The 26,951-nt window shown below is 35.9% G+C and overlaps 1 protein-coding gene and 1 long non-coding RNA gene across 2 annotated transcripts; one reads left to right on the top strand and one right to left on the bottom strand.

Moving 5' to 3' along the window:
• Positions 1-212: 212 nt before the first annotated feature.
• Positions 213-13,920, bottom strand: rmp24 (ribonuclease MRP subunit p24). The gene is made up of 5 exons (XM_082187127.1): positions 13,659-13,920; positions 9,562-9,581; positions 8,993-9,192; positions 1,104-1,285; positions 213-1,013 (listed from the first exon to the last, which is right to left on the bottom strand). The coding sequence occupies exons 1-5, from the start codon at positions 13,760-13,762 to the stop codon at positions 869-871; spliced, it is 651 nt and encodes a 216-aa protein (XP_082043253.1). The 5' UTR covers positions 13,763-13,920; the 3' UTR covers positions 213-868.
• A 9,103-nt stretch (positions 13,921-23,023) lies between these two features.
• Positions 23,024-26,749, top strand: LOC309510782. Its single transcript, XR_014210435.1, has 3 exons — positions 23,024-25,100; positions 25,512-25,647; positions 25,929-26,749. It is a non-coding gene; the product is annotated as an uncharacterized lncRNA (long non-coding RNA).
• Positions 26,750-26,951: the final 202 nt, after the last annotated feature.

Raw genomic sequence — 26,951 nt, 5'->3', positions numbered from 1 at the left:
CAGAAACTGGGAGGATTGACATATTAAGAAGTTGATTTAACCACAATTAATTTTGTGATTCCAGTTTTCTACAAGTACAGTATTTTTTGACACAAATTGTGTTGCTTTTTTAAAATATACAAATTAAAAATTATTATAATACAATTTGGGGCCTAGAAAAAACATTATGGGTCTTTTAATCTCTTTTAAGAGGAATAAATAAACACACAAACTTTATTATTTGACTTTTTATTTAAAAAAAATTCTGTCAAAGATCAAACAAGACAATTTAAATATATCGAGACAGAAAAAAAGAAGCCACTATGACATATTTTTGGTCTTTTCTATATAGTCTGAAGGCAACTATGCCACCAAATGTAAACACAACACAATTTTTTCAAGCATAAAAATTAATTCAACGTGTAAGCCAAGTGTAAAGACAATATCTTTCTTTTAATATCAGTAATCCAAACAGTGGATTCAAATGTGTGAATTCAGTGTACAAAATTAACATTAAACGCACAATATATAAAAGTTATCTTTCTTGTTGAAAAAATAACAATATGTGGTATCATGAAAATAATAGCAAATTTAAAAAAAAACGACAAAAAGTCACAGCATTGTTCTGTAGCACAAGTTACACTGTCCTGCAAAAATAGATGTTTATGCCACTTGTCCAGAAGGATCCAGAAACAGATTCTTAAGAGAAGGAAATGAGACGTTTTGTTCAATTTAACCCAGTCCCTCAATATAAACCAGGCTATAATGACTCCTCCACTAGGTGGCATTGTAACACATGAGGAGAAGTGATTATCATCCTCATCATGAACTTCAGTAGCTCCTTTCAAAGTGGGCCAGAGTCTTTCATTTTCAACGATCCCGAAGGTCTTCAGAGAGATGAGAGGAAGTCCTTCAGACCACCTTTCTTACTCTGATGTTTGTTTTCCAGCATAAGGATCTTTTTGAGGCGGGCGAAGGGTGACGACTTTGCACTGCCAGACTTTGATGTCGAGCTGGTGTTTGAAGACACTGACCTGCGGGAAGAAAGCATTGAGTAAATGGTTTCAGTAGTTCTGTGAGATGCAGTTGTGACCTGCAGCATAAATGTTCAAAGAGTAGCTTACCTTGGTGTGCCACTTGGTGTTCTGTCCGCTACTGATTTTGGAGTGGCCCTGTTGACAGACTGTGGAGTTCTTTGTTTGCCTGCACTTCCTGGGGTACTTCGGTTCTGTGACAGAGTGGCCAAAAGCTCACGGTTCATTCCAGGTTGTCTGGACATCTTATTACAGGTGTAACACGTTGCCATCTAAGAGAACAAAGTATCTTGGTTAAATAATGGTTAAATGATCAAATATGTTTTTGCCTAAGTAATCATGCCAAAATGATTTGAAAAACACACACATACACATAGCCTACTGTTTCCACATACATACATACACATACTGTACATACACATTATATATATATATATATTTTTTTTTTTTGCTGAGAAAATGTCTGGATATCCCAACTTTAAAAATGCCTAATATGATAAGTTTTTTTCTTTTTTTCCTGATGACAAAATGAGTATATAAAATGTTTTATCATATTAAGGATAGATTAAAATATAAATCCTCTACATACACAAAACCCTGTTTGTAATAGAAAAATAGAATATCTATCAAAACAAAATCTGAAGAGAAGATAAACGATGTCTGACATCAGATGTACTCGTGGATCTTACAATTGGAATGCAAAACAACTGATATGCACAATTAATTCATTAATAATGTTGATAGACAAGTGTCTCACAAACAAAAGTCGATTGCCCAATCTTCATACGCTGACTGGAACCCCAAACAATATTGCAACATGAATGCTTTAACATGAATAAGTTACTAAATCGAATGTATAAAATAAACATCTTGTTTTTTTTAGATGGTTATACTGTTGTGCTAACAGGTTTTGTAGCATGAGAGTCTGCGAGGTTTAGCAGGCACTTGTGAGCACTTATCTCAGGTATTTCACACATTGCACATGAACGTGAGCTCTATATACAGCAAGGTACAGGCCAAAAGTACACTACACACACAGGCCATCCGCAGACAGAAACTGCCAGAGACAGCACTAAATTAAGCCGACCAACCCCTAGCATTTCCAATCTTCTACTTTATAAACTTCAGTATACTGACGTACAATTTATTTTATTCAGCAAGGATGCATTAAATTGATTCAAATTTACAGTAAAGACATTCATAATGTTACGAAAGATTTCCTTTTCAAAATACTGTTCTTTTGAACTTTCTATTCATCAAAGAATCTTTAAAAAAATTATTATCAGTTTCCACAGAAATATCAAGCAGCACAACTGTTTTCAACATTGATAATAATAAATGTTTCTTGAGCAACAAATCAGCATCATGTGACACTGAAACTTCAGTTAAATTTTTAAATATAATACAGTGGTTAAAATTGTAATAATATTTCACAATATTACAGTTTTACTGTAATTTTGATCAAATAAATGCAGTTTTGGAGTAAATAAGAGACTTTCCAAAACATTAAAAAATCTTACAGACCCCATACTTTTGAATGGTAGTATACACAAGAAAAACCTTTCAGTGGTTGATTCATAAATCCTGAACATATGGTTACATTGTTGCATTATTGTAATTTATGTTAACTGCACATGATGAAACTTGCATTCTTCTGTGTGGAAATTGAACTCACCGACACAAAGGCTGCCATTGTTTGTTGAGGTAACAGGTGGCTAAGCTGAAGTGTAGATGATTTGAGATGATCCAGGTATGTATGTGAGAACAGCTATGTTTACTACAGTACCCTTCATGTGTGGAGATATAAAGAGCAAGACGAGCCAATCAGCTGCAGCGGGGGAGGAGACTACCTAACTGACTCTTGTCTCTCATTGGTTACTGAAAGAATGCTCTGTAGTATCCGAACAATCCTTAATGGAATTCCTCAGAAACTTGAACCAAGTCTTTAAAAAGTAACACAATTATTATCAATAAAGAAAACAATTCTCCTTTTAATTCTTCTGTACATTTAGTACTGCACATCTTGAATGGGAACTGTGGACTAAGTACAGATGGTTTGTATGAGAAATCTTTTCATTTGTACTTCAATAAAAAAAAAAATTCAGCATTAAAACTCAAATGTGCCACAAAAGTCTATTTTATCTTTTCATCTTACGAGGCTAAATAAATATATAAATCAATGTTTTTGCATTAGACTAAAACACTGACCACACTAACCATGCAAAGAGCTTTAGGAGAATATGATAGCAAGATTACGGCTAAAAAAGAAAACACCAAATACTAGTTAACCACTGCTTTAAAAGTTGAGCAGTTTTCCATATAAAGACAGCAGACATAACGCATCCTTTAATCTCCGTCATACAGCTCAATCCCAAAATAGATCATTCCCCAGGATCAAAATCTGCCCATTTAACAGGGTCATAAACACAATGCTCAAAAAAGAGACATCCGACACAGCCAGGCTGGGAATGAATCCTTGGGATAAACACTGTTAAAGAGAAGGATTGAATCAGAGGGAGATGAGAGATATAGACAAAGCAGAGATGTCATTCATAACCAGTATCTATTCCCATGTTTCTAAAATGAAAGTTCTGGGTTAAATGATTCTGCTGTAGAGGCCAGCTTAGGAGTTGGTGGAGCCTGTAGATTAAGGAATTATTGCTGGATAAGCTAGTTAAGAAGCCTGAAAGGTACACCAACAAACCAGCAACTAAAACAAGACATACAGAATGTGACTAAAAAACTAAAAAAACATGTTTCCAACAGAGGCAACTAAAATTACCAAAGAAATATTTTTGATTCATACCTCAGACAGTAAAAATAAACAAAAACAAATGAAACTCTTGGTTACCAACACTCTTCAAAATATGTTTTTTAGTGTTCCACAGAAGAAAGGAAGTCATTATGGAAGCTTGTTTCTGCCACAGAATAAAAAAAATAGGCAATTGCGACTTTTTATATAAAATGTGTGTGTGTGTGTAATTTTTATATATATATATATGTTACTTTTGAGGTTTAATATAAGATTTTGAATGTGGTCTCAGACTTTTCAGTCACAGATAACCTATACATTATGGATAATGATTATTAAAACTGAAATATATATTATACAGTTCTAAGTGTTTGGAAATGTAAACTGATATTTCCTACTGACACACTACAGCAAAAGATATAAATAACTGACTTAAAACCATTTTTTTGGGGGGGGATAGTAACATGCCTTTTGCACAGTACTGTATATTATGAAACATCAACATGTAGATTGCAGAAAAAGGTTATGTATCCTGCATATATACATACATACAGTATATATGTATGCAGGATACATAACCTTTTTCTGCAATCTACATGTTGATGTTTCATTAATGTCATAGACAAGCTGTTTAACTGAGCTTTTCACAGAGCTATCCCTAAACTTCTAAATATTTACTGACACTTTGCCTCATACACACACACACACACACATCAGTCCAGCAGATGGGCTTTTTGTGTTCTATTATTAGTCCAGGCTCCTGAAATACCCTCAACCCAGCAGCCACAAGCCGGGCTAGACTGTCGGCTCTGACCTTCCTGCTGAGATTCTAGATGCCACAGCTGCCCTTGATATGCAAGCCTGGCCAAGTAATATGTGTGTGTGTTCAGCTATTGATATGTGGAGACCCATCTGCTTTCCATGGCGATCGATCTGCGATACGCCCATCCCCCTTGACCAAACATGGAAAATCTGCATTGCTGATTCTTTCCCTGAGGGGAAACAGGATGTCACATGCACAAAGCATAACCTGCATCAAACACAGGCTGGAAAAAGCCAAGGTTGCTGGCACAGATGCTTCCCCAAATGTTGAAAGATGCACATGCAACATTTGAGCTTTCTGATGGAGGTATGGAAACTTTCCAACTCAAAAGTGACAACAACAAAGGAACTAGAAACGCAGGTGCTGCATACAAATCTATCTATCTATCTATTCTAAATATAGGACATAAAAATGCAATTAGTGCATCACAAATCATGGAATGTTGAAAATAGCATGCCATATAATCTTTTGGCAAAGACGCTCAGGTGGTGAACTACTTCCAATGTCCCCTATTTGCCTGTTTGGATGAGGATTTTTTTTTAATGCAGATAAAAACCCTCTGTTTCTCCAGGAAGTAACTTAAATATCTATAACCTTTTGTTTCTTCTTCTGTGAGGAATTTGGGTGTGGAGTTTGACAGTTTGACAGTTCAATATTAGCTCTGTGATTGGTTCTCGTTTCTTTCATCTCCGCTTGCTTGGTAAAATTAAGTCTTTTCTATCCGAGAAGTCTCTGGGAGTTGCAATCCATGCTTTTATGACAAGGCTGGATTATTGCAAATCCATCTATTATATCAAAGTCTCAAATTTCTCATTTACAAGTGGTTCAAAATGCAGCTGCACGATTTCTGAAAGGACGTAAAATATTTACGCATGTCATTCCCCTTCTGAAAGATCTACATTGGTTGCCAGTTAATTATAGAATTGAGTTTAAAATCCTATTACTTGTCTATAAATCTTTACATAATCAAATGCCAAGATATATGTCTAATTTACTACACCCCTGTAATCCCTCACGAAGCCTAAGGTCTGAAGATCAAAACTTACTTCAAATTTCATGAAAGAGCTTTTTCTGTGGCTGGTCCCACTTATGGAACAGCCTTCCAAACCACATTAGCACTGCTTCTATCTGCATTCAAATCTAGTCTTCATTGGCTTGTTTTGTTCTTCTTAGTTTCCTTTTATATGTTATCTTATGGTCTTTTTATTTTGTATTGTACAGCACTTTGGCCAGCCTTGTTGCTGTTATTAAATGTGCTTAAGAAATAAACTGAACTGAAATTAAATGAAATGAACTGAAAGGAACTGAACGGAAATGAACTGAACTGAACAATGTGCCCTGATTAGTTTTCTGGACTAGTGTGTTGTGATTGGTCAACCACTTCAAGCGTGTTTCAGAAATGTCACGACCCTCATCATAACCGTGAGTTTCAACACCAGGCCTCATCCCCTTTTTTGTGCATGCCATGAGCAGGAATTATTTAAATGAGGGAGTAAAACTCAAGACTACAATCAATGTGTTTCAGGGATTTCAGAATCAGTGTTTACTGATTTAGAGAATAAATCCTTTAGGAGGGACTTTGTGCTTTGGAACTTTGCAGATATTTTTCAAGCTTAAACAGCAACATTACACACTAAAGAAAGTTGAAAATTAAAAACAAACAAAAAACATAATAGGTCATCCATACAGTATGCAACAAGGGTTTCTGTAATCAAAAACTATTGCATGGTGTAATATGTGCCAAAATGAGTCTTACTGCTTAAAAATACGCTAGTGAACTGTGTGCTATACTGCATGTGTTTGGGAAGATGAAACGTGCATTAATCCAACTAGCCAACAAATATATAAAAGGATACTTGAAATAACTTTCTAAAGACCTGGCAGAGCTGTCATTAGCCACAGCATGTCAAGCATTTCACTGCAAGAGACTGTGTGGCTCTGACTAATTCAAAAGTTCAAAGAGACCCCCCCCCCCCCCCCACACACACACACACACACATACACACTCACTCATTCATAATACAACACGATTGACAAGACAGACAGCAGCAGTAAAATGTGTCTAATGCAAAGAGACGGTGAAGAAGGATCCTTGTAATCCTTTTTTGGGATACACAGCAAATGAATTTCAAGCATCAACCTTTTGACTATTTTTTTGAAGGATCTTATTAATAGTGACAATGATGCTAAATTTATGTTCTATTCAATCTGACATCATCTATTCAAGGCAGACAAACAGAGAAAGATGATCTTCATGACCTCCACTAAAGAGAATTTTGCTTAGAAAGTTCCCTAAATGCTCTGACCCTCAAAGCTAACTCTGTCCTCTTTACCGTACAGTGGGAAAATACGAAACGGTTAATATAAATGAACTCTCCTGACATTGTCTCCCTATCAAGTTCATTATTCGTCAAGCCAAAATCTTCCTCTCCTGCAGAGAAACAAATGCCAGCAATGTATGCAGAATCTAGCAGTCTAACGCCAACCACTCCACCCACAGAACCATGAGATATGCATCCGTGTGCACCAGCACGTACACCTCCATAACATCCGTGACCTTTTAAGGGTTAAATACTTCTACAAATAACCACTTTTTAAAAAGAAACACCTCCAATCACACACTGATCCAGCCACACTTCAGAAGAGCTTCAGAAAATGAGAACTTTACTGCTCTAAATCATCTTCCTTGGTTTCAAATCGAAGTCATCTGACGCTAAACAAATCACTATAAAAGAAGCTTTTCAGTGTCTGATTAATGTCTTTCTGCCAGATGAATGATAATTAACGTGATAGTCTGTAACCACAACTTTAAAAATACTCCTTGCGAAATTTCCAAACATTTTAAAGTGTTGAATTCAGTCTTCCAAGTGTGCATCAGCAGTAAAGTGCACTCATATAGGCCATAAACCAAAATCAATGGGAACTACTTTTAGAGCCACATCAACGATCCTGGCTGTGTCACCCAAAAAAGGAGCAGACAAAAAGAGATATACAGGTATACGCAGACACACAGAATGATCACAAAATGATCTTCCCAAACCTATCCGGAACGCAGAATCCCTGACAATCTTCAGGAAACAGCTGAAAACTCATCTCTTCCATCAGCACTTAACTATATCCTGCTGAAAAGAAAGAAAGAAAGAAAGAAAGAAAGAAAGAAAGAAAGAAAGAAAGAAAGAAAGAAAGAAAGAAAGAAAGAAAGAAAGAAAGAAAGAAAGAAAGAAAGAAAGAAAGAAAGAAAGAAAGAAATGTCTTCGCCTATGCTTCCACTGTTTCTTAATCTCTCCCTGTTCTAGCTTGTACTATTCTAAGTTATGTCTGAAACTTGCATTACCTTTTACCTTTCTATTATTGAGTTTCTATTCCAGAGTGGACTGTGGTCAGGATGCATAAGAGCTGCAGGCTCATGAAGAGCCCAGTTTGAATCTGACCTGGGTCATGTCCCAATTCTGTGCCTCCTTTTTCAACCATACTTCCCTTTCTCTTTGCCACTATCCTATAAAAAAAAAAAAAGCAAAAATGCTAAGCTTGCACATAAAATGTTTCTATAATTCAGAAACGCTTGTTGCATATTTTAAATGTATATTTATGATGTGTTCTTGCCCACTATTGAAAGTTTTTTTTACTATTAATACATTACTGGTTAAAAGTTTGGAGTCTGTGAGATTTTTTTATGCATTTGAAAGGAGTCTCTTATGCTCACTTAGGCTCCATTTATTTGATCAAAATATAGAAATTACAGTAATATTGTAAAATTATTACAATTAGAAATAACTATTTTCTATTTGAATTAGTGTTGTAAAACCGATTAATCTGTTCAAAATATGTTTATATAATATATATATATATATATATATATATATATATATACATAATATATGTGTGTGTGTGTGTGTGCACAAACATATGTATATTTACATATATATACACACAAATATATAAATATAATCTTATATATACACATTATTTAAACACAAACTTTCATTTTAGAATCGATTAATCACGACTTATCAGCACTAATTTGAATATATTTTAAAAAGTAATTTATTTCTGTGATATTCATTTATTATTTAAACCGTGAAAGTTCAAAAGAACAGCATTTATTTGAAATATAAATCTTACATAACATTATAAATGTCTTTACTGTCTCTTTTGATCAATTGAATGCATCCTTGCTGAATGAAAGTTTTAATTTCTCTCAAAACATCTTACTGACCCTAATCTTTTGAACAGTGGCATACACATATGGCAACATGGTGTTTGTTCTTTCTGATTTCTATAACTCTAATAATCTAATCTCAAGCACCTGTTCTTAAAACACTCAGGAAAGGGCAGAAAAGTAGAAATAGAGACAGCAAACATACTGAACTCAAGAGGACATAAAACATGTGGACTTGACCTCACCAGAGCATTGGAGGCCCTTTTAAACTTTCGGAGGACTACAGTCTGTTCTGCGCTGAGTCTCTTTCCCGCCGAATCCCTCTTCAGAAGTTTCCTGATCCTCGCAGTGGGCTTCCGTTTGGGCCGCAGACGCACGTGATAATTTCCCAGTTGTCGCCACTGGAAACAGAAGGGGCAGATCACAGACTCCGGCAGGGCAGCGGCTGGAACGGTGGGAGAAACATAGATGGGGTTTTTAACATGGCAACTGGTTAAAATAAAACAGGTGATGCTATGCTCTATTCTGAGGACAGTTTGGCATTTTGGACTTTGGAAAGCAGCTTTTCCAATATGTGGTCATCCTACCCTGCTGTCGGGCCTTTGAGGTCTGTGAAGGCCATAGAAATGGGTTCATGTTTTACATCAGGAAATGTGGTTGGACTTACTGGGTTTAACTTGGGATACCGTTCCTTTTCAAAACCAACTTTCTGTTCTGTTGCCTACAAGGTCTTATATAGACTTTGGGAGTACATTAAAAGCTCTTTACAATGACATACAAGTCTATTAATATAAAGAACAAAGCCATAACTTACCGTTGCTCTGATGCCTTCTCCTGTAATAAAAAAAGCAGTAAAAGAGTTTAGTCTTTAAATCTCAGACTTTAAAAGAGTTAGCCTGGAATATGGCAGTTTATGCATAATTTATGAGCTTGGTAGAGGTCTTGCACCCTAATCCAGTTTTTTATATTTTATAGACCTTATGCGCCAGAGAAACAAGCACGCAGCCATCTTTAAAATGTAGTGTTTCAACTTCCGTTTTTGCTGTAGCTCTGTATATTTCTATGGCATCGCTGTCGAAGAGTTATTAGCTGGTGATGAAGCAGATTTACTTATTGTAGAGTTAACTAAAGTAACCATGAGCATTGTAATGTTTGAAGCGGATTTCATAACAAATGTCAGTAGTGTGTCAAAACCGGGAAGATTTTAAAGAATAGTTCTCTTAAAAAAAAAAAAGATATTCGGTCATCATTTACTCACCCTCAAGTTGTTTCAAACCTGTATGAATTTCTTTCTTCTGCTTTCCATTTTGAAGAATGTCGGTAACCAGACAGTTGATGGACCCCATTGACTTCCATAGTAGGAAAAAAATACTATGGAAGTCGATGGGGTCCATCAACAGTTTGGTTACCGACATTCTTCAAAAATAGAAAGCAGAAGAAAGAAATTCATACAGGTTTGAAACAACTTGAGGGTGAGTAAATGATGACCGAATTTTTATTTTTAAGTGAACTTCCTTTAAAATGAGCGGTTCATAAATCAGTAAGTTCTTACCTTCATGCTGTGGAAATATAATCCGGAAGACAGAAAAAGGGGCGGGGCTTTAAGGTCTATTGATTCTAACATGCAAAGTGAAATCTCTGCAACAGACTATGAATGAACAACAACAAAAAAATCTTCTGACCCAATGTTGCTATCTGGTACAATATTCAATATCCCGCCACATATGTATTTTCAGGAGTTTTCCTTAAAACACAAATACTCAGGTCAAAGTGCTGTACACACAGGCTGTCAGTGGCCATGACTTCCCCGGGGGCTTTAATTTCCCCTGAGACTTTGTGAGTGTACATCCTATTTTTGGACATGGTGCTGTTCTTCCTATCTCATTTATATAAGCTTCATAATCCTGTCTAAAATTAGTTCACATTGCTAAAAGCTGCCTCTTGTTATTGTGTGGCACGTGCATGTTAAGGGAAGCAGGGTTTTTTTGTATTATTATTGTAATCATCCAATGTCCCATGCACAACTGTTTGTAATGCCACAGTGGATGTTTCACAGCATGCCATAGAGCCGGGGCAGACCTCTTGTTCAGTGAGAACACATAGAGCTGTTATCTGGGTAGTGATGAAGTGTGAGGGAAATAATTCCTGCCTGCCATGAAGTCTGATAAATGTCCTCCAAACACACATTGCAAACAGGGACACATTCATTTGTGTCACAAACATTCTCTGTCGATTGTGTCCAGGCTTAAATGGATTTTCCCTTTTTCCCTTTTTAAATAAATGGATTCTTAAGGGTTTAACTTTTGGGTTTGTTTGTTACATTGTTTATGTTTAATTTTATTATTTTAATTTCTTTATTGGCTTTTTTTAACTGAAAGTTGTACATGTGCAGAATTTGGAAACATCCACCCGGCAATTATTTGTTTATTTTAAAGCTTTTCTGACATTTTCTGAGACATATTTATTTGCTTATTTATTTTTGTTTAATTCCATTGCTTTGTTTAATTGCATTAAAGCTTGTTTATTTTGAATTATTTAATTGTTTTTCTACTATAAGAACAAAACAACAAATAGTCCTTTTATTTAATTGTTTGTTTTCTTTCATTTGAAAGTTTCGTTTGACTTTTATTTTATTTTCATTTATTTGTTTTTATTATTTTGTTTAATTTTAAAGCTTTTCTGATATTTTTTAAGAAAAAAATATTTGTATGTTTATTTATTTGTTTTATTTCAGTGCTTTATTTAATTGCATGTAAGCCTGTTTATTTCCAAAAGATTGTTTTGCTTCATTTACATTTTTTGACTGACACACACACACACACACACACACACACACACACACACACACACACACACACACACACACACACAGCACTACTTTTATTCATTTGTTTTATAATTAGGCTATTATTATTATTTCAGAGTTTTGTTTGATTTGACTATTTTCATTCTTTTATTTTTATATTTGCCTTTTGAATTAAAAAAAGTAAAATCCACCTAGCACTGCCATTGGCATGTAATATCACAACATGACTTCTTTCTGTGGTAATCTAATAAAAATAATTTACCTATTAATAATGCAGCTTCTTTTAAGTGCTCTCAGAACCAAGATAAAGAACCTTTTCAATTAATGAACTGTCTCAGCACGATTATATCAACAAAAACTAAACCTTACTCTAACTAAATCACCTGTGATAAAAATCAAGAAAGAGAATAATGCCCCCATTACAGTCCACTGATAACTCTGGCAGACACAGCTTATCCCTATCGACGAGCCAGGCTGCAAAAGCCCGTGGCTTACGAACACACCAGTGGAAGATACTGAGAGTGAACCTTACATTCAAAAGGGCTTAACTCAAGTGGTTTATAAATAAGAACATATCTCATCATCATGGCACGCATACTTTCAGACAACAGATTCCAGTAACTCACGTACATGCACGTCGTGAGTCAGTGCAGATGTACCCTGAACTCGACGACCACAACAAGCCGACTAACACTCAAAACATGCATGCTGACCCTGCACATGGGAGACATTTAATCTCAGAAAAACATGCCACAACACAAGGCTAGCGTCATTTATCTTTACTCACTCTGCTGTGAGAACACAGTCAGTACTAGCCAATAAACCAGGTGATTCACAGCAGCTTGAGATATTTAAATAAAGCAAGAATCTTCAGAAAATCTTTCCCGGGCTCATTTTTATTTGACTTTTCATCATTAGTTTCCTAGCTTCTGTTACACAGAAGGGTTAAAAAGGTTAAAAAAAAGGAATCTATATTGATAACACAAATTATTTACACTTATTATAACTGAAACGGTAGCACTGTTCAAGATGACGTTTTATTTGATTGTTAGACTAAAACACAGATAAAAGAATTTGAGGTTGCATTTATGTGTTGGTTAATCAATATGGATTTTTCAATAAAGATCAGACATTCTCCATCCACTTTCAATATTAAAAGAACAGATGTTTATGATGCTACACGTGGGATTAACCTTTTACACACCGAACAAAAACTCTAAAATGACTAACACACTGTTTAGCTGATGAGATTTGAGCGCACGTGTTTATTTCATCACCTTGATGGTGCATTTCAATTGCAATTATATCCACAAATATGAAAATAAGATGACTTGGACTGCACTTGTGCTTTTGAACACATCACTAACATTTTTACACTCTGAACTATACCACAAGGTTTACTGAACATTCACTGAAGAAATCACATAGAAAGCAACTATAATTCTCAATATGGAGTCATTCTTTAGTATAGAACAATTATCCAACAATGATATTAATGCAACTATTCAACAGGAAATAATGGGGTTCACACTCACAGGTACTGCAATTTTTGCAATGTCTGCATAAACTGTGCTTTTAATCAGCAACTGTTTATTCTAAAGTTAGAAAAGTGTATCGTTTTAGGTTTAAAAAATATACATAAATACATTTCAGTTAGCATTAAGATTGCAAAACAACGTTGCATAAATAATAATAATAATTATTATTATTATTAATTTCTAAAAAAGCAAGAATGACTTGTATTGCTATTTGCTATTACTGTCACTGAAATACTGATGATCATGCATATTATATTTGTATTGCTGTACTTCATTATACATTTTCAAAAAAGCAGAAAAAACGGTTCTGCTTATCAGTTATCTGACATAAAAATAATCGGTAATGCAATGGTCATAAAAACTAATATCTCTAATATAAATGTCTTTAATTGTAACAGTGCGTTGTGAATTGAAAATGAGGAGTAGCCTGCCATCTTCTGGTGACTTCATGATATTACAGTAGAAAGCATGGCGAGGAGGAGCATTTACAGTACAGCATGTGTCCACGTATAAATATGAACAGTTGATGAAAACTGAACTTGCATGAGAAATTTACATAATACTTACATGAAAAAGCGCGACTGTTCGGGGCAAATGTCTTTGTAAAGAAGAGAAGCCTTGATTAAAAACCTCGTTTTTTTGTCATCGCGTTTGCTTTTACAGCCAACCATTTTTGATAACAGTCCAGCGTCCAAACGTATTACAAATGCTAACTTATTATATAATTGTGGTGTATAATAAAAGAATGTGGATTTTTTATTATGTTTTCTCGGTCCAGCGTGACTACAGGAAACACCCGAGTCTTTAGGTCTTTACTTTAAAATTACCCACAATGCCGCAATGCGTGTGAGGAATTCTGGGAGTGCGAGTTTTTTTTTTTTTTTTTTTTTTTTTTTTTTTTTTGCGACGCGTAGCCTACAGTGCACTGGTCATCTGTGATTTACTGCTCCAATAAAGCCCTAATAACAAGATGCAATGTTGTTTACTTACACTGTAGCTATTGCTAAGGGAGTGTAGGCTATTTAATCCAGTGCTATACATTTTCAATTTACATCAACACCAGCACTCTATCGTTTTAGTGTTCATCGTGTTCAGGATTTTTCTACTGCAGACCATCATAGGTTCAATAGCCTAATATATAGGCTATATATATATATATATATATATATATATATAGGCCTATATATATATATAGGCCTATATATATATATATAAATGTATGTAAATATAGAAACACTTTATGAATAATTACAAGTAGGCCTAACTAACCCTAAACCAAACCTTATATAACCGTAACTCTGTAGTTAGTAGCCTACATGTAGTTAATTAATATTATTCAGTAAGTAGGCCTACAACTACGTCACCTTAAAATAAAGGGTCCGACTTTATTTTAAGGTGTCATTGTTACAGTGTAATTAGCCTATATTTAAGTACTGAGGATATTAATTAACAACATGTAGGGCTAGGGTAGGATTAGGATTTGGCTGAGGGTTAGTTGCATGTAATTATACATAATTTACTGTAATTACTAGGTTAGTAGGCTACCTGTAACATGTAACATGAAAACTGAAAAATAAAGTGTTACCTTTGTCTGCCAAAGCTATAGTCTATTTAGTTGCAAGAATATATAATAACATCAAAATTCAGTATCAATAAAATCATTTCAGTAAACTATATATTTTTTAGATTACATGGACATATCAAGGTCAAGATCTTATAATAATAATAATAATAATAATAAATTATTTTAATCATAATAATAATATAATATGATATTAATAGTAACCCATTATAATAATTCATTCTTATTTATTATTATTCTGCATTTATGACCAATTATATATATATATATATATATACACACACACATATATATATATATATATATATATATATATATATATATATATATATATATATATATATAAAAATATAAATGGCAACAAGCATGATATAATATATTATATTATAGGCATATTATATTATATTATAGCTAGCCTACTATAATACTATTATATTATTATATCATGTATTAGCCTATATAATATAATAATATAATAGCTATAATATAATATAATATAATATAATATAATATAATATAATATAATATAATATGCTTATATTATAATATACTATATCATGCTTGTTGCCATTAGCAATATGATTATCATTTGTCAAAAAATAAACTAAGATAGAAGATTTAAGATTTCAAGATTCAGTTTGGAGAGAAAGCAAGACTAATTGTTTGTTTTCCCCGCAATTACTGTCGAGGGACTTAAATACCCCATTTAGCATTACACAAGAACGGACTCCTCCTGGACCGTTCGCTGCGTCTCTTCTCGCAGATGACAGAGAGGAACTCATCATCACACGGACTCGATGCCCGAGGCGCTGCGTCGATCAAATGGATATTTAAGGCAGCGGAGAAAGCAGTTCACGTTCACTCTCAGCGGGCGCGCGGCCAGAGAGGCGGAGGGGTGTAGGCGCGCGCTCTGCCTCTGTCACTGCCTGAACAAATAAAATGAGACTTGTGTTGTGAACGAGGCATCTGAAAACGTGACCGTGAAGAGTACAAGGTACTGATTGAGCTCACGTTTTTAGAGGAGGACGGAGGAGGATGACCGCGAGCGCTCACTTCAGCGCGCGCGTTACCAGTGCGTCACCTTTCAGAAGAGCGCGTGTCGCTGAACTCCAGCTGCAGGTAGGTGCACTTTTTATCGTTACTAAACATTTTATTTGTTTTGCCACAAACTGCAGGTTATTTTCCTCTTGCGAACATCCGCGTGTTATTATCACCACCACCATTTCTTAAATTATTCTTTCTGAGTGTTTGTAACAAGCAATGGCTGTTATTTATGTAAATGGCTGCAACAAGCAAACGTTTTCCATTAATTTGCAGCAAAATGGTTCCTTTTGTAGCTTAATTTCTCAATTCACTTCAACCCAGAATAGATATACATTAGATTTATGTATTTACTTCATGATTATCCTGCTGTCCTTGAACATGTTATTTGCATATGATGCAGAGATTTGGCAGGGACATTCTTGACTTTGCTTATTGGAGCTTAAAATGTTGCATGTCAGTGTCATTGAATGCGAAACTATATGCAAGAGGGTTTGTGCCGCCCCCAATGTTGTTCTGGCTCGATCAACCGTGCCTTTTTAAGTGAAGGAACCCGCTTGTGTTGGCGAATAAAGCCTTTTCCCCTTTCACAGGTCCAAAGTCTTGAGGGGGATGAAGTGTGCTGTCAGCATACTGGAAACGCTAAACTGGCTTATAGGAGGCAGAGAGCTGAGTGAGTCTCTCAACGAATATGTAATGCAACACCAACTCTGATTCTGCTGAGACCTGCAAATGGAGGTGCAGAGGTCCGTGTGAGCCACTCGGTTAAAACTTGCAGTCCTCTTATAGTTCTGTCACTGCACCCAAATGTAGATGTAAAGCATAGGCACACATTTGCGGCGGCGCAAATGACAGATGGATATGAAAGCAGGGAGTGAATTGGCACCGTTTTACTTGTCATATCATGCAGAAACATTTTAAAAAACCTCTATTTTTAACATAGTGATTTTCCTTCCTCACTTACATTTGACAATGAAGAAAATATAGTATAAACAATTCATTAAGCCATCCATATTGAAATTTGATTCTCCAATCTGTCAGCAGGACAAAAATAGATGTCAGCATTAAAGTTAGTGTGGAAAGATCATTTCTTTCTAGAATAGTTTTTGGAACAGACTTTTTCTGAAGAAAATTATTATAAGACTGTAAAAAAAAAAAAAAAAAAAACTCTCCCAGTAGCTGTGTTTGCCAGAGGTTCACTGTAAAAAGAGCCGTGGTGCTTCTGGCTGTTAGCCACAAACACAAACACATCATCAGGTTTATACACAACACTAAAATTATGCAATAAACAGTATAGCTACATTCAAAATGTAACATAAAACTCACAAGAAAAATTAATATTTAATATTGAAATCAGTTAAAGTTGATTTTTTCATGAAAAAGAAAGCAGACAGGACTCAAAAAGAGAGAAAGGATTGAAAAGGGAACGCAACTGGAGGATATGTGTGTCACAGTCATGTTCAGTTTGCTTTAGGTTTCATGGACATTAAGGGGCTGTTTACAAAACGCCGTTTTCAACTAAAACTGCGTTTTGGCCGTTCAATTACACGACAACGGCGTTTTGGGTGCCTGAAAACGCAAACTTTTGAAAACGGGTTTCAAATTGCAAGTTTTTGAAAATGGTCTCTGTGTAAACAACAAAAAACGTGAATCTTGGAAAACGATGACTTCATGCACATGCATATTACATGTTCAATCTATAGTGTTGCATCGCCATCTAATGGCCTGTCGTCAGAAAACAGCGTTTTTAGTCGTTTTCGCGGATCCGTGTGTCATTTTGACAATGACGTCTGTACGCGGACAACTCAATTTTTCAGTTTTAATATCGTTGTCGTATAAATGTACCCTCAGTTTGTTTTCCTTTGTCACATGTCTTCCTTTGTTTGATTTTCCCGCCACTCCTTTGTTTCCATGGTCACCGTCATTATGAGTTAGTTTGTTTCAGCGGTGTATCATTAATTACCTTTAATTGTGTCAGTATTTAAGTTCCTCCTTTGTTAACACGCTCTTTTGTTTGCCTGCAACCACCCGTGACAATGTGCTTTATTACACCATCTCTTCTGAATAACCTTGGTTTATGAGATGATTTATTCTTTATTTGATTAAGTTTTAAATTTATATATAATCAAACATTCCTGGAGGTTTTTGTCTTAAAACAATTGTGAGTGCTTAACCATTTAACAAAATGTTGCTGTTGCCTTGACCTCTGAACCAATTTGTTTGTGAAGAAGTTCTTCTAATGTGTATCTCAAGGGAAAAGAGTGCTATACTGTGATAGTGAAGAGAAAACTGCACATCTTAGCAGCTCTATGGGTGTTATGAGAGGTGTAATGGGCTTCTGAAAAGGGAAACAACACTCATGATATTGTTTTTATTTTCCTTTTACTCAAGTAGACTCTTCAAAACCACTAGTATATTGCTGAGGAAGGAAATTAATTTTACGGTATACGCCGCAGCAAGCGAAACCTATTAAACTGCATCAAAATCGGTTTCAACCCTTCTCGAATCATATGAGGTTGTCCAGCATAATCAGTTTGTAGCGAATACAGATGTCAGCTTGGCTCTACAGAAATAAGATGAAAGAACTATGGTGCCAAATATGCTTATTTTCCCAATCTAAACTTGATCACAATTCATATCAGCTAAACAAGCAAAGCAAGATCTGACAAAGTGTTCCGACACATTGTGTTGCAGTGTGTCATTTCTCAGCGTTTCATTGAGCTTCTGTGATCAAATCGATTAAATAAGCCCCTTTTTACTATGATTAAAACAGAATGTGTGCCGAGTGGCTCCCCGTGTTCTCCCCAGACGACCCCTATATGCTTCCCCTGGCCCGATTGTTCATAGATCTGATAGAAGTACAGTTCCTGTCACTAGACATTGCAGGATGGCTGAGCCTGGTACAGAAGAAGGATGTTTGTTGGGCTGTGGATTGCAGTGGGCTTGTTGAAAACTGGACCTCCATTGTTTCGCACACAGGAAGAACTGTGTTGTGGAACCAAGCACAATGGACCCTCATACTGACCCCAAGGTCATTGCCCACACTTTCGGGGCACAGCTCCACATCAGCTTTATAATACAGGAAAGGGTCTTTAAAGCACGTCTCTGCACAGTCATTCACATTGATTCCGTCCTAAACGCTTCTCTGTGGGATTTGGCTATTGTTTTGGTGCGTACAGTACACCATTGTGGTCTTTGAAGCAGACAATAGGCATTTACAAGGCTGAACACGTATGTGTTTCATTCTGTGCCGCCATTGTGTAAGTGGTTCTAATTAGCTTACATCAATTCTTTAATTACAATTTTCATTAATCGCCCGCAGCTCCCTCAGCAAACCACGAAGACCCATTTAAATCCATTTCATTGAGGCACTGATAAAAAGCAATTCAGGTAAGCATAGGAATAAATGCTTAAATAGATGGCCTACTTTTTCTTAAAATAACTCTGCTTTATGGTGTGACAAAAGTATGATTTCAAATCACTAATTCACTTTTTGACATTTCCTATTTCCTGTGTGCCGTAATTCACACTCAGATTAACTCAAGCACCATCTCTTTTTCTTTTTTAGAGTCCTTTTCCCTCTACAATGCCAGACCACGTATCACAGAGCACATCCAAACTCTCAGGTCCGCATTATCTGATCGGGTCCAGACTGAATTTCACCATTTTGTCAGCACGTACGTTTTTCCTACCAGCTCTTCTTTCGGTTCACCTTGCCGGGTCGTCCTTGGAGTGACTGCTAAAGTGTCATGTAGTGCGTCTCCCAGCAGTTCCAGAAGTAGGTTGGACCCAATTTCACACTAGGAGCTGCGAGATTTCACTGATTGCCGTCTTTCACCTTAATGGGAGGGAGAAATAAGTATGCTGTAATTTGGAATATAAAGGCGAGAGAATTAAATTCAACAGTTCACCCAAAAAATAATGTTCTGTCATTATTTATTCCCTTTCATGTCATTTCAAACCCATCAAAGCTTAATACCAACAAGATTATCATTATTATTTTTTTATTTTATAGTTTTTAAGATGTTCATGCAGCTGTTTTCCATGTAGCAAATATGACAAAAATGTAATTTTTGGGTGAACTGTTAATTTAAAGTGTCCCTATTATGCTATTTTAAAGGTTCCTAATTTTGTTTTGGAGGTCTCCTACAATAGATTTACATGGATCCAAGGTAAAACAATTTTTAAAACTTTATACATTGCACATCACCTAATTTCACAAAGAGTCTAAAAATTGTTTGTTCAAAGATTCAGTCTCTCTAAACCCCACCTTTCCGCGAGCATACTCTGCTCTGATTGGTCAGACGGCCCAGTCTGTTGTGATTGGTCGACTGTTTACCAAAAAGCATTTTGTTGGAAACTAAACAAATCTGAATTTCAGCTCCAGGTCTTCCTCAGCGCTTGAATAGCCAGTGATACGAACAGTAACGATGGCATAATTTTTTTCCATATCAATTTGAGCCCGAGTCCCCATCCTTTGGAAGTGCATGCAAAGTGGATTCGCAGCACTGAAAACAACGTCTTCCCAACAACACAAACCAGGCCTCAGCTCAGCGGGTCAAAGTAGACGTTGTTCATTTGGAGCCAATGAAGACCATAGGCTGCATTATGCAAATTTGTTACACTGTCACGTAGGTGCGTAACAGGAAGTGAGACTGGAATCGCTGGCGACTTGTTTGCAATCGCTTCTTTCTTTTAGGAGGATCTTTAAAACTTTACAGAACTTTTACATTCACAAACAGCTACATTACACACAACATGAAAGGTAATAAATGATCATGGTACTTCAATATACTTCAAAGAATACCATGGTATATATAAACAACACGATATAAACATGGAATTTTTAAAAAAATTTGATCACTTTTTCAAAGCATTCAAAGCATAATCTGTGTGTTGTGAATTACAAATTTGTCACCAGCAGCCATTCTGTTTCATCTTCCTCTGGGATTTACATACCTGTGATAAAAATGGAAACGGTTTGCTCTGACTTTGCTCGATATATGAGGAAGACTCTCGAGAGATTCTCTGTCTTTGCTGGAAGGTGCCTTACAATGTCATTAACCTCACTTTAAGCAATATGGGCCAGAGTGTCTGCGTTCCCCTGGCGTGGGCACGCGCGTGTGAGAGGCAGGGCTAGTCCGACACGAGATGAAACAGGGAAGTTATTTTCAGTGTTTGGGATTGATGTGGTATTCAAGACACGGAAGCGTTCTTTCTCTCTTTTTCTCTCCTTCTCACATACACGCCATTCTATATCTCTCCCCCTCAATTTCTCTGTCCTTTATACTTAATCTGTGCCTCTTTATCTTTTTTTGCAGTTAGGCAGCAGAAGTGGTCGAGATGAAGGTGAGCTGTGGCTGGGCCAGGGGCTGCAACACAGGACATGGGAGCTGCCTCTCACTCCCGCTCGTGTCTTGTGTTGCAGCCAGTGGAACTGCTGCACTGTCCACATCAGAGACGGGACGGGACCATCACGCTCTGGGAACATTACATCATCTTACAGTGGCTTCCTGTGAAATCATTTCTCATCTCATCTTCTTCTAAGGAAAACACTGAGTCAATAATGATGTGTACGTTTCTGATTAAAAGACCTAAACGCTTACTCTATGTGCAAATAAATGGATATGTGCAATGGAAAGAATACTCTTTTTTTGTGACTGGATGTATTTATTTATTTTCAGAAACATTAAAAATGCAACTTATATAGACAATGACTTGAATGCATCTCTTCTATAATGAACATGTTTTTAATTTCTGAAATAAAATTCATGCAGATATTTATTTTTGTAAGGCATAAAGTCAAAAATAAAATATCTCCTAAGAAAAATAATTGTATAAATTGGCCAGAATTCATAGGGAAAAGTACTTTGTAATACTAGTATTTCATTATTATTTCTTAATATGCAGTTTTGTAAATTATTAGTTGTAATATACTACTAGTAGTAATATTAAATATTACACTGTAAAAAAGAGTTGCTACAATCAACTTGGATCAACTTGAATTGCATTAAACTGACTTTTATTATATTATTCATATATTATACTGTATTTACACTATTGTTCAAAGGTTTGGAGTCAGAAAGGTTTTTTCTTTAAAAATAAAATTTTATGCAGCAATGATGGATTAAATTGATGTGACAGTAAAGACATTTATAATTTTCATAAAGATTTCAGTTTCAAATAAATGCTTTTCTTTTAAACTTGATTTTCATCAAGAAAAATCATGTATCATGGTATCATCACAAAATATATTAAAATAGAACATGGATATTTTTAATTGCAATATTGTTTTTTTTTTGTTTTTTTTTTATCAAATAAATGCAGTCTTGCAGAGCATAAGAGACTTCTTTCAAATTAATTGCCAGTTGGGTGTAACTAACATGCAGGAATGTGTCATCATGTGACAAGAAAGCCATCATGTCCGATATTCATAATTTATTTTGAAGACCTTCCTATTTTAGACATTCTTATTTGTCATTGACCCAAGTTGAAATAGCAATTTCGTCCACTTCATTAAGTGCAAACATTTCAGATTGACAGAGCGAGACCATGTCAACACTAATGCACCTGTGTTTAGTTTAGGAAAGCATAAGTTGCACACTGGCTGTCTGGTGCTTTATTAATGGCCTTTTATCTCCTTCAAGGTTATGCATGAATAACACATGAAGAATCCTGCACAGATATACATATATATATACACAAACACACATACAAAGGAGGGAAAAGCAGCCTCAGATGATCCATTTGCTGGCATGTGTAAATATTCGGATCATGTTGCCGCTCTGCCAACTGAGACCCGCCAGAGCGGAAGAAAGGCAGCAGAGCTGCCAATTTAAACTTGTGAAATGAAGTAGTTTTCTGTCAGGGGTGCCACTTGATTGGAATTTAAATCCAACAGTAGCTTAGAGAGAATTGTTTGTGTCAAAGTCAAACACATTGTAATGGTCTGAAGACTGAATGCAGCAGCTTTTATGTGGAATGGGCATATAAGGAGTCTTCAACAGACAATTCTCTCTGTAACCTATATACACTAAACCTGTAACCTATATACACTAAACACTTAACATGTTATGAGATGATCAAATACAGACAGGCAAAACATCTCCTTTCTTATTATATAGGCCTATAACATCTTGAATTATATTTTTATGTAAGGGTTAATGTATCAAAATAAATTTGAGATGCTCAGTTTAGAGGTCTTTTAAAAAAAAATATTTGACTGCATTCAATTATTCAATTGCCGATCAGAATAAGAGCTGCATAATACAGTATATACAGTAGACAACATTTGAAGTGGATCAAAAAAGTTGTCCTAATTCATGTATAAAAATGAATGTACAAAATTGTCAAAATTCATGTATAACTTTGATAAAAGATTTTGATCCACTTCAAATGTTGACTACTATATATATATGATTGCTTTTGTTGACATATTTTTGACTGCATTTGTTTATTTATTTATCTCACTGTCTGCATCAAGCACTCGGCTTGGAGAACGTCATATTAAGCTCAAGACAAGCCATATAGCCGAGACAAAAGCCACATGTGACAAGCAGTGATCTGCATATCAAAGACTTTTCTGCTCAGTGTGAATCATGAATGCGCGTCTTTGCACCTGGCAGTTGACAGTATAGAGTCAGAATGATTTACTGTGACAGATCCTGTAAGTAATGGCAACAACGGTTGGTTTTGTCATGCCCGTTCTCTTGATTACCCTTGCAGCGTGGACTAGAAAACCAAGCACTCTCATTGGTAGAGTCAGTTAGCTGGCTCACCGCCATGCCCTTTAGATTTGTACTTAACCTGAGTCTAGCTGCATTTCATCAAACTGTGTCCAGGTGCTGGTGTGAATGCACAAAACACAGTCTCCGCTCAGCAGATCTATAAATCAAGCTCTTTATCAGCGATATTCATTCGTATCTATTTACATATTCAAGGTCAATATTGCATGTTAGGCTGGGAACCTTCAGAAGGAGCTCTGCTTTCTCAATATATCTCTACTTTGTGATAAATTAAGTTTCCTAAAATGTGCTTTTTGTGTTAACATTTATACTAACTGGTTTATTCAAATAAAAAAATATTAATTATGACTGAATCCAGCTGAATACATTGGTTACAATTCTTCATGAAATGTCTTTTATGTTTCACAGAAGAAAGTCATACAGGTTTGGAGTTTTTAATTTCTATATTTAGATTTTTAACTTTATTTATTAATTTATTTTGGAATTACACTTTATATTATAACTTTTTAACTTAATTTTTCATGGAATCTCTTTTAATGGCTCCTAATTGTGTTATAAACTCGCAATTCTGAGGGGAAAAGTCAAATGTGAGATTTAAACTTTTGTTTAAAAGAATTGATGTTGCAATGACCTTTTTAATATTTTTAAACGGATTTAAATCGGGTGAGTAAATGATGACAGAAGTAAATTTTTTGGGTGAACTATCCCTCTAAGAGTACAACATGTTTCTTAAAGGAACAGTCACACAAAAATGAAAATTATTTCATCATAGAGTGGTGCAGGTATGACGTCACTTTGAAGGCCAACCGGCAGTTAGCATCACACTGGTTCCCTCGACAAAAACCCAATAGGATTTTCCCTCTGTGCTCTGTGATCAACAAACGTTTCTAATACTTTTACATTTTGTCCATCACAATAATTTTCACAGATGAACACAACTTTTATGAATTTTGAAGCCTAAATGCAATCACCAGAAGTAAAAAGCTAAAGTTAGTTTATAAACGAACTACATCACAGTCCCACAACTTCAACGTCACCATCACTAAGCTTACGGATTTTTCAAGGCACGTAACAACTTTAAAAAATCATGAGTGGGGTAATACTGATGTATTTAATGTCATAGAATAAAACGTGAAAGTGTATTGAGCTTGTGTTCACCATTGGCCTTATATAAGCCATTTAACCAAAAACTTTGGTTTGCTTCGACTTTGAGACGATGGAACCGGAAATGCTAAAATGCTACTGTATCTCGCCTCTGCGTTTTGGCCTACAAAGTGACGTCATTCATGCGCCACTCTATTCACTCACCCTTGTGTTCTTTCAAACTTCCAACTAAAATTTTTAAGATTGTGCTGGTCCCTCTTTCCCATACAGAAAACTGAACAAAATGGTGAACTGTTTCTTTACGGCTATAACTTCATGTTTTTAGGAGTTTAACAGCCTGGAAAAACAATATTTTTAAATAACAGTGGGAGAGAGTCATGACTCATGAGGGTTATTAAAAAGGTCACTCCATTTGTTTCTATATCTTGTCATAGTGTTAAGACCTTCTGGTGCTCTAAAAAAGGCTAAAGCATGTGGAGAAAATGGGAAGAAAGACTGGATGTCCTTGACAAAGTGCTGAGCATTTCAGATGTGTGGGTGAGTCTCTGTTAAAGCATTCAGCTGTGACACAACGCACAGACAGAGAGTTTTATTGCTACCTCTGCACACTGAAGCAGAGCCCTTGAGTCAGCCTTTGATAACACACAAACATCGCCCTGCGGTCTCCTCAGTGCATGGGGGCTTATGCCTATGATGGGAGAAATAATGGGCATTGATTTAGCTAAACAACACGCTATTCAACGGTATAATTTTAGCACACAAATTCTGTTATAAAAGCCAGATGCTGTGAGTTTATAAAGGACAGACAAGGACTGTCTCGCTCATATGAGCAAGGCCAATACAAATGTCACCAATGCAAAGAAATATAAGCTAGGCAGTAATATTGCAATAAAGTATGTGCTATTTTGTGAGGTATAATGAAGTGACTTTGTTGTCCTAAACGTATAGCAAACAGGCTTTCATATCGACTGATCGTCCCCGTTGTCATCGTAAAATATTAAACACACGCGGAGTGGAAAGGAGCCGGCGGGAGATGCAGCGGAAACACGGGGAGGTGAAATGGAGGACAGGGAAACCAGACAAGGTGACTATCTGTGCCAGTCTCTTTCAGATTGCTGACTAGATCTCTCTCTTCTCCATCATGTTTTATTCATTTCTCACCCCAGGGTAGGGAACTCTTCTGCTAACAGCCGTGTCATGAAATAAACATGCTTAGCGGAAAAAGTTGTGATATATTTATTTTAATTGCATGAACCAAAGAGGGAGATGGTTTAGTTTTCAGGATATAGTTATAGGAAATAGATATTTAGTTATAGGATATTGTTTAAATGTAACTCTCTCTCTCTCTTTCTATACCTTTCCAAGTCATAAGGCTGGAGCCTATCCCAGTTTCTTAGGCCAAAGGCAGGGAAAAGCACCCTGGACAGATGGCCAGTCCATCACAGGGGCAATTTTTGACTGTCCAATTCACCTAAACCAACATACCTGGAGGAAACCCAAGCTGACACAGGGAGAACATGCAAACGCCTCACAGAAAGTGGCTCCTGGCTCAGCCGGGGACCTTCTTGCTGTGAGGCAACAGTGCTAACCACTGAGCCACTGTGCCGCCCCCTTAAATGTTACAACTTGTTTCAAAATGTTCAGAGGATATTCAAAAGTAACGTCCCCAAAATGCTTGCAGAATGATGAAATGGAATGTTCCTGTAAAGGGAGTCCATAGAACCCAAGTTCAGTTTATTCAGATGATCCAAAGCATGATCAACACATAAAAAAAACATAGACTTGGCTTGGTAGACCATGAACATGATCGTGAACATTACCAAACAGTGGTTACACAAACAATGCTTGACAAAGACACATGGCAAACATGAGGGCTTAAATACATAATCACTAAACAAGACACACATGATAGACAATTAACTCATGACAACATGACACAAGAGGGTAGTTCAGGGCAGGATTACATGAGGGAAAGGGAATTACATTACTGACATGAAACATGAACCAAAACAAGACATGACAGTTCCCTTTGTTTAAACATTAAAAAACCTGGACATTTTGAACATTCAGAGAACATTCAGAAATAACATTTTCATGGGAATGTTAGTAAAACGTTCTTAGAACATTTTTTTGTTAGCTGGGAATGCCCTATAGCATCTGGATGTAGTAACACCCCCCTGCTGAAAACTCCAGCATTAAGGCTCATTCACACCAAGGACGATAACTATAAAGATAACGATAAAGATATAGTTCTAAAAATCTTTCTCAATGTTAAAGAATAGCAGAGTTCACACCACAGCTATAACGATAACGACACAGAGAAACAATATCGTTGGAATCACTTTCAGAATGATTTTATCCAGCGGATGAACGATAAAAAACATTATT

The sequence above is a fragment of the Leuciscus leuciscus genome, assembly GCF_965113295.1.
Source record: "Leuciscus leuciscus genome assembly, chromosome: 12".
Lineage (NCBI taxonomy): Eukaryota > Metazoa > Chordata > Actinopteri > Cypriniformes > Leuciscidae > Leuciscus > Leuciscus leuciscus.
Note: the sequence above shows the minus strand (reverse complement) of the source record. Positions and strands in the feature narration are given on the sequence as shown.

Coding starts and splice junctions, on each gene's coding strand:
- rmp24 (XM_082187127.1), bottom strand. CDS start 13,762: ATGGTTGGCTGTAAAAGCAAACGCGATGACAAAAAAACGAGGTTTTTA. Junction 9,193..9,561: donor GAGAAGGCATCAGAGCAACG/GTAAGTTATGGC, acceptor CCACCGTTCCAG/CCGCTGCCCTGCCGGAGTCT. Junction 1,014..1,103: donor ACACCAAGTGGCACACCAAG/GTAAGCTACTCT, acceptor TTCTTCCCGCAG/GTCAGTGTCTTCAAACACCA.